The following is a 9,420-nucleotide window of genomic DNA, read 5'->3' on the forward strand; positions in this document are numbered from 1 at the left end:
CCAAAAATGCGTCATGAACAGGAAAAAAACATATATAAGTCGCACCGGACTATAAGTTGCATTTATTTAGAAATGTATTTCACAAAATCCAAAACCAAAAACAGAGACTATGTAACTGGATTATTGAGGCCAAAAAGATTAATGTTAATGAAGACGAAGGAGTGAAGGCAGCCAAGAGGAGGGCAGGAAGGTCATTGCAAAGCAAAAGATTTACTGAAAGAAAATACCATGTGGTACACCAAAATGTATCTAAAATGTGGAGAATACAATGCAATCAAGCATTTTGGGTCATGTGGTCACAGGCTGGCAGCAGATTAAATGCTCACAAGAGAGAAAAAGATGCAGTTTTAGACGTGACTGAAGCAAGCCAGGCGATAGGCCTATAGGCCCGACGGTAATTGTAAAGCAATTTACAAAAGATTCACTGAACAAAAATGCTGATATGATGCATGAAAATTTTGCTAAAAATGTGGAGAATGCAATGCAATCAAGCATTTTGGGCGATGTGGAGTCACAAGCTGGCAGCAGATTAAATGCTCACGATAGAGAAAAAGACGGTTTTAAAAGGACGTGACCGAAGCTGAGGCAACCCAGGCAATAGGCATATAGGCCCGATGGTAATTGTAAAGCAATTTACAAAAGATTCACTGAACAAAAATGCTTATATGGTACATGAAAATTTAGCTTAAAATGTGGAGAATGCAATGCAATCAAGCAACAAGCCGGCAGCAGATTAAATGCTCGAGAGAGAAAAATATGTGGTTTTAAAATTAAAAGGACGTGCAGACCGAAGCTGCAGCAAGCAGGTGATATTTAGAAATGTATTTCACAAAATCCAAGACTAAGAACAGACAGACTATGTAACTGAACACATTGAGGCCAAAAATATTGAGAATTCTACAGGGAATCTTGAAGACGAAGGAGCGAATGGCAAGAGGCAAGCCGAAGGCTGCTGACAAGTGCCCGACGCTATTGTAAAGCAATTTACAAAAGATTCACTGAACAAAAATGCTGATGTGGTACATGAAATTTTAGCTAAAAATGTGGAGAATGCAATGCAATCAAGCATTTTGGACGATATAGCGTATTGGCACAAGCTGGCAGCAGAACAAATGCTCGCCGAGAGAGCGAGAGAAAAAAAGATGCCCATTTAAAACCAGGGCCTAAATTTCAGCGCGGGATTGCGCATAAATTATTACTAAGTATTGAGCATACTAATAAAAGTCCCGCAACGCTAGCCATCATAATGCGAGAAATTCCCACACATTTTACAGCGCTGTCTGACGTTAATCTAATAATGGAGCGGCCTGAAAGCGGACCAACTCTGACTTCAATTGAACCCCATGCAGACACACACACGCGCGCGCAGGACCACTTTGGGGGTGCCTCTCTCTCTTTGCTCTCTCTCTCTCTCAGCAGGATTTGTCACCGCTAAAGTCAAATTATTATAGCCTATTACGTGCTTCTACATCAACCGCTATAGACAGGAAAGGAAAACAAACGTTTAGCGATCAGGAACCGCAAACACAGAAGCATGACAGCCTATAATATAACGCGAGAGAACATGGATGTGTTCTCCATTTGAGGAACGTTATAATCGATTGCGGACGTGAACAGACAGCTACAGACACGGAGCGCATAGTAGGCCTACTTTCACTTTCTGTGCGTATTCACGTGAAAGATAATTAGTAGCAAAACAGCGATCAAATATTACATGGCAGTGAGTTTTGTTTTCAAATGTTTTCATGCATGTCCAGATAACGGGTGAGGAATGTTTAGGGGACAGACTATCGTGAATCCTGAATTTATGGCTGGGCAAAGCACAGCACCTTTATTTGGACCATGGCTTGTAGCCTATTCGAGTCAGCTACAGTATAGGCCTTCATTTCTTGCGTTTTACTGTGAGACATAGGCCTATACTTTTCGTTTGGAGCAGCATACCGGTAGGCTATCAATGGCATTGGGTCACTATTAAGTTTCATGAAAGAGTGTCGGGATGTCCATCCGCTTTTTGTGAGATAAGGCATCCGCTTTCATTCATTCATTCATTCATGGAACGTGTGCTGTGCTGCAAGGGAAACCTTATTCCGTATAGCCAAAGAGGTCTAAGATAGCCTAAATTTAGTTATTTTTTAAATTATACATGATTTACTTTTTTATAAAATTCGTAGGCTGATGCCTGGCAGCAACAATTGTGTTTAAATGTAGGTTAACCTGGGGCTGCATGCTACTGGTAGCTTGAGAGCAATGTGTTGGAGACTCATGGTGCAGGACAATGACTTCGTTGGCAACAATATTAAACAAACCAACAATATCAATTATTAAGAAGAGCTATTTTATGAGTTAAATTGAAACAAAATTATACTGGCTTTTATTTGTCCGAATCTGAGGCCCAGCTATAAATAGAATCCCGGCAGTAATTTGAAGATTTAAGTATGCACGTGTGTTTCACGACTTGTGCATTTGAGAGCGCTCTCTCAAGGCTGTAGACAATAATGTTTCATGTAGGGTTCATGTCAGTTAATATAAATTAACATTTAAAAACATGTTCAATTATATAATTTTTTTCATATATAAGTTGCACCTGACTATAAGTCGCAGGACCAGCCAAACTATGAAAAAAAGTGCTATTTATAGTCCGGAAAATACAGTACTTTTATAACTATAAACTCTATAAACTACTATATATACAGTACTCTATAAAAGGCTATAAACTAATGCTAATCTGGGCCCTGGTGGTGATGTCCAGTATACATACTCATACTGTGCTCATGTGTATGCTGCAAACATGTCTACAGTACATGTGATATGCACATTTAATATTCAAGGGTGTCCTTTGTTGCAATGGCCCGTACAGGTAGTATGTACTGCTGACATCATGGGACGGAGCACATTTCAAATGGTAATTTGGTCTCATATCTTTAGTGGGATGCTAAATGGGGGAGGCAAGACAATTATTCCTGAACAGGTGCACCTGCCCTTTGGGAGGCTGAGTCTGTTCTGTTCACCACTGTGAGCGAGAAAGTGCCTTCTGCCCGTCTCCTTCACGTGGGGGCACTGATCAATCCCTCGCTCTCTCCCTCTCTCTCTCTTTCTCTCTTTTCCTGTGTTACCATCAGAGTCTCATTAAAAGGGACCCGCCGTCGTCCGAAGCTGCTCTGTAGCGCTGTGAGTGCGATCTACAGCTGTCACGCACTTCACAGTGGCAAACACAATCATTGGCTCTGCCCCCTGGCCAAGTTGCCTAATTGCACCGCCTTTTCAAAAACAGATGAGAAAACACACACACACACACACACACACACACACACACACACGCGCACACACACAAACACACACACACACACACACACACACACACACACAAACACACACACGTACAATGCATTTTCGAAATCACACACACACACACACACACACACACACACACACACACACACACACACAGGGGTCTGAGCCAGGTTGCTGAACAAGAACAAGGGCAACAAAGGAGCAGAACCAGACCCTGTCTGTACCAATCATATGAATAAAACATTTATCGATATGCATATCTAAGGAATGTGTTGACCAAGCAAAACAAAACAAATTTGGTTGGTGTGGAGATGTGGAGGTTGCGTGGGGGTGGGGTGGGGTGGGGTGGGAGGTTAGGGGTGGGGGGGGGGAGGAGAAGGAGAGCAGAGAGCAACTCTCTGCCTGTGATTTGCTGACATCACCAATTAGCAGGGGCTTGGCTGTGTGCTCCCCTGGAGATCTACCACTCCTTCATCCTGCCACGAGAAGAGTAATTGCTTCTCCAGAGAGAGAGAGAGAGAGAGGGGGAGGAGGGAGGGAGGGAGGGAGGGGGTGGCAGGTAAGTCCACCTGGAGATGCTGGCTCCAGTTACTCGGATACAGTGTTGGCTTTCTTTCATCAACAAGACCCCGTCTCCTAGCTAATATTGTCATCAACATGATATCTGTGCTAATGAAAGCCTTAATGGAGCCACATAGTCGGCATTCGGAGGCGACACACAACCCATTAGGAATCCAATGTGTGTGATATTATTCATCTCCACAGCTGGGGCGATCTTAAAATATCAAACGCACCGGAGGTGTTTCACAAGACTCAAAACCCACCACCCACCGGCTCCCCAGTCTGCTGTGGTGCCACTGCATTACACATAAAGCAACACAACTCCGTCTGACGGGATTCCCATGGAAGATTGTGTCCTTTGAAAAACTTTCCAATAAACAGAAGATGAAACATCGACTGACTCGTCGCCCAGACCCTCCTCCTCCTGGACCCTAATGAGCTCGGCAGTAATGGAGAAAGCCGAGCAGCGGCGCGTGTAGACGTCCAGACCCACGGGGCAAAGGTGGCAGGGTGGGTGGGTGGGGGAGGGAGGAGTAGGGCCACCAGGGCAGGGAGCTGACCAGAGGTGTCTCTCTTGGCCCGGCACCAGGGAAGGGGGTGGGGGGGGTATTGGTGTTGAGAGACCCAATGGCCCCGTAGGGGTTAGAGGTGCAAACATCAACAGAACGCGCACCTGAGAAACAACACCTCTGGGCTGAAAACACTCACTAACACAAACACACACACACACGCTCACACACACACACAGATCGGCACAAGACTGCCTTAACAGAGCAGAGTCCTTCTGTAAGAGCCACTATATTATGGAAAACAACAGGGGACTTCCTTTAGCTCTTAGACCGAACTGTTGTAAAATATGTATGTAGTCTGAGACAAAATACCCCCGACACGTTCATTTGCATTTGCCATTTATGATGATGCTATTCAGAGGTTAAGAGGCTGGTACAAAGCTCCTGTTTAGGTACTAAAGTGTTCCTGAATACTTTAATACTGTCTGCTGCTGTCAGATAGATAGGGGATTTCAAACTACTCTCCAGGAGATTTACTTGTGCAGTTGAGGGATAGTGTTTTTTTTTCCACCGTGGAAATAAAGACTTTCAACAATGAGAGACTGTAATGAGCGTCAGCCAGGTTGTAGTTCTCAGCATTATCAGTAGGTGTAAACTCTGAGAGCTTTTTCATTTCTACATTTCTGCCTCGTTCCAAAGGCCTGAGTCTGAGCAAATAAGCATTCAAGGCAGACTATATAGTTAACAAGCTCCCAAACAGCTGCAGGTAAGACTGATAAGCCACACTTGGTCTGCTGTGCAGGTGAGACACTCACCTGCTGAGAAATGTGAAATGTGTGCAAGAGAACTCTGAGGCCAGGACCCACACCGCCTCTGGGTAGGAAGGGGCTTCATGTTTAAGTCATTTCAGTGTCTTCCAAACTCCCAAACGCTCTCCCTGCCCCCAACTCAGCCCCCCAACATCTCTCTCTCTCTCTTTCTCTCTCTCTCTGTCTCTCTCTCTCCTGCCATGTCATGTTTTAGTAGAGTACTCCAGTTCACTGCCTTATGCTCTGCCTGTCGGGGGGTGGGTGTGTGTGTGTGTGTGTGGGGGGGGGGTTATAATCTGTGGTCCAATAGTGGATGAGAGCAAATAAGTTTGGTCTAGTGAGCTTACCTCAGCAGGAATCAAAGGCTCTCAGATGGGCCCAGAAGAGCCTAGAATCTTTCATGTGAGTTCCAACGTCCAAATTAATTTTGTAGATATAACAGACCTTTGCTTTGCCAGTTAACACTTTGAGCGTGTACCTCTTGAAAGGCTTTGGCGCCTTTGTATCTAAAGTTTGCTTCTTGGGCATGAGCTCTTAACTTGAAGATTTATTTCTTTATTTTGTCCTCGTGGGACAAATTTGAACCGTGAGGATGGCACATTCTTCATTGCTCTGTGATGTCGGCGTGCATCTAGAGAAATGGACAGTGCAGAACACAATATAATTTGGTTCAAGGTCAAGGCACAGACGAAGGCCGCTCCCATCTTTTATGCTTCAAAGGAGCTATTAGAATAAGCTCGGCTCTCCCACGCGAACGAGCATACCTTGCCGAGACACGACTATATTCATCTTGTGGAGATGAGATACTCGCAGCTTATATGGAATGCATTAACTACTGATATAACCCATTTCCCCACTCTTAAGCACACATGGGGAAAAACCAGGCCAAATGCTGGTGGGTGGGGTAGTGGGTGAGGGGGTTGCGATGGCTCAGAGAACCTTCAGACAGGAGGTGGAATAGAGTAAATACTTCTTCTGTCACAGGTCACTGAGAGGACGGACACTGTGTCGAACCATGTCCGCACCGATTCCTGACCCGCAGACATCTTCACCAAAGAGATAAATCTATTTGTGTTATGAAGTTACGGATGGTAAAGACAGGGATAAAACGCTGCCTCTGCTTGGCTGTGTCTGGACAGAAAATGACATACAATAATACTTGATCTGTTGCTACTGCACTGAGAATAACCATGCTGCCCTGCAATTTCACTTCACTGCTTCTGATCCAACGTTCTTTCAAAAAACAAAATCTCTTTAGACTCAAAAGCAAAGAAGGTAAAGGCAGGACAAAAACTTTGCTTCGGTCAGTAAGTATTCAGTGCTGAAGACTAGAGTTTCTAAAGTGTGTTTCTAAAGACTGTTGCCCTGAACTATGTAAAAACTCTGAAAGAGCTATGAGAAAAAGAAAGTTTAATACTTTAATACTTCCTCTGGATGTTTCAGGGCAACAGAGATTTGCATGGTGTTGAGTCTGAGAAGTGTTTTTTGCATGGAATCCTCCAGCTAACTCAGACTCTATCTCCTCTAACTAGTCTTCCCTGAGGATGGGGGATTCTGCAGCCTGCTCTAGCATGTCCACAGACCACACCCTGTAGGGCTGTCCCTTTAATAATGGAAGCAATCACTCCTAGTGTGCATGTATGTGTATGTGTGTGTGTGTATGTGTGTGTGTGTGTGTGTGTGTGTGTGTGAGTGTGAGAGAGAGAGAGAGAGTAAGAAAGAGAGAGAGAGAGAGAGAGAGAGAGATAGAGATAGAGAGAGAGAGAGAGAGAGAGAGAGAGAGGGAGAGAGATACTAAGAGGGCCTTTCTGCCTGATAGCCACACTGGAGGACAATTTCAGGGCCACTTTAAAAAGGCATCCCACTTCAAATTACTTTTGGCTATAATGGACAGACTATTTATTTTCTTTTTTGCAACCCCAAACTAACCACCACTGCCAAAACCAAAAATACTTTTCTGCATGTAATCTTTTGTATTATCCTGTTCCTACATCTACAAAAGAAGCATACTTGCTTTTTGTCATTATGCAAAGCTACATAAAGTCCCCAATCCTAAAGCAAGAACAAATATCAGTTAAACTATGCATACAGCAACTCTGTAAGATATTTATATACACCACACAAAACTTAGAGGCAATGATTTGAATAGAAATACGGTATGTGCCCTTTCTGAGCTCCCTGACACATAGCATTTAAGATTTCTATTACAGATGAATACAGACAAGACAACAACACTAGAAATGATAGAGATCAGAAAAGACCAGATCTGACATGCTGGTGTGGTTATGTATCAGTGGCAGTCACAAAAACAGAATGCTTGGTATTGTGTCTCTCTTAGAAAGACATTGGAAAAGAAGACCACCCTGGTGCCATCCTAGCTATTTGGAAGCCACAACAGAGGCTAACAGAGTGGGGTTTTTTGGTGTGTTTTTTTTTTTGCTCCTAGACTCAATCAGAGGACAGCACTTGTTTTTGGATCGTAAAAACCTCGCTGAAGACAAAACGGCTTGATGGAAATGCATTGTTTGCGACTACCCACTGAGCTTAGCTTGGCTTTGCGAGCCATGAATAACACAGGTCAAAAAATGACTACCGGAGACCCCCGCTGCTTTACTTTGTCACCTGGCAGCAGTTAGAAAGAGATAAACAAAAAGACAAAGCGCACAAAATGGCCTGCTTCATAGCAGCGTTGCATTATAATAACGTGCAGATACGTCCGAGGGACTAATCTCAAAGTAATCGCAAACTCCACTCGTTTGAGGGCATGTAATAACTGGGTTTTGGTGTTGGTTGGCCATACCGTTTGAATTGAGGAAATAGAAAGAAAGTACCATGAATGCTACCATATTTTCATTTTGTCTCATTTAATGTCAGAGACCTCACAACTTTTCTATAAGTCATTACAAGAATCAACCAACCAACAAACAAACCAATCAATGAATCAATCAAATAACCAATAAATGAATGAATGATTGAATCAATCAATCAATCAATCAATAAACCATTCAATCAATCAATCGGTCAATCAATCAATCAATTAGTCAAGCCAAGGCTACATAGTGGTCACTGGACTCACTAGACAACACAATATAACACAATTCAAGCACGGTGTGCAATTACCATGCAAACAGAATACTGCGCCATGGCATACGGTGTGTAGTGTTGAAAGAATGGGTTCATCAGAGCTCTATTTGCATACGGCCTCTCTCCTTGGTCCTCGGTCCTCCAGCTCTTGCCCTGGAAATCGTTCAAAGCTCGATGTCATCGAGGACATCTCATTTATCCAATTGCAACCAGAGGAGGCAAGACCGAGGAGAGAGGAGGGAGGTGAAAGCCTGATACGCCAGGAAACACAAGAGTATCCTACGCGGGAGTGTTTTCAGTCCGAATTGTGCGATCACTGGTCCAAGCTGTCAAGGTAAAAAGTTCCCTCCCAAGTCAGTCAACTTTTGCTTTGAAACGAGTTCGTAGGGATTTTTAAATTGCGACAATAAACTGGTAGATAGCCAAAGAAAAGATATTTATATGCTGGAATTATCATGAAATACCATGCAAACTTTTTATTTTTAAAGATTCATGCCTGTTTTGTTAACGCATTGTATAATATGTATTCATTCGTGTCTCAATAACTATCAAACATGGGGTTAGGGAGGGGTTAGGAAAGGAGGAAGGAAGGGAGGGAGGGCGGATAGACAAAAAGACAAATGATATGAACCCAATATGTATTTCTGGGAGTGAACATCATAACGTCTGTAAAAGAAAAAGCTACCCCAACTACCTCAAGAAACACAAGGTGAGTGTTTCGGCCCTCCCAGGCCCCTGACCTAAACATAATAGACAATCAGAGCCAGATTTACTACAATTGCGAACGCAGCATTAACAGCGCCATTGCCAAACCGCAGAACGCATACGCTGTGCTTTTTCATTTTACATGCTATTTATCAAACCTGCAACTCATCATGTAATTAGCGTCTATCTCCGCCCCCCTAGCGTAATTCGCAAACGTTCACAACTGAACGGCATACTTCAATCACAAGTGCAATTGAATGAAGTTAACTGAGTTAGCGAGTTTAGTTTAGCGCTTTGTTTATCATGAAATAATACAATAGGCCTACATGATAAGATGTCAACAAGCAGGGAGATAATGAAGAGCAGTAGTTCTACTCTGTAACTACTTGTGCATGTAGACTATGGAAGATTTATAGTCAAATCGAGCAAGTAGGAAACTTTAAATGGATGACGTGAAAGTG

General features: G+C 43.4%; 1 protein-coding gene across 1 annotated transcript in view; it reads right to left on the reverse strand.

The window, feature by feature from the left end:
* Window positions 1-6,216, reverse strand: part of cntn4 (contactin 4) — an 87,176-nt gene extending 80,960 nt beyond the window's left edge. The window contains exon 1 of the mRNA XM_076268638.1: window positions 6,153-6,216. Within this exon, the coding sequence (XP_076124753.1) occupies window positions 6,153-6,216 (64 nt within the window). The remainder of the gene's footprint in view (window positions 1-6,152) is intronic.
* Between the last annotated feature and the right edge of the window lie 3,204 nt (window positions 6,217-9,420).

The sequence above is a fragment of the Alosa pseudoharengus genome, unplaced genomic scaffold (genome assembly GCF_046254945.1).
Source record: "Alosa pseudoharengus isolate Yale_2024_CS ecotype anadromous, Long Island Sound unplaced genomic scaffold, YU_APseudo_1.1 YU_APseudo_1.1_scf_5, whole genome shotgun sequence".
In the NCBI taxonomy this organism is placed as follows: Eukaryota; Metazoa; Chordata; class Actinopteri; order Clupeiformes; family Clupeidae; genus Alosa; species Alosa pseudoharengus.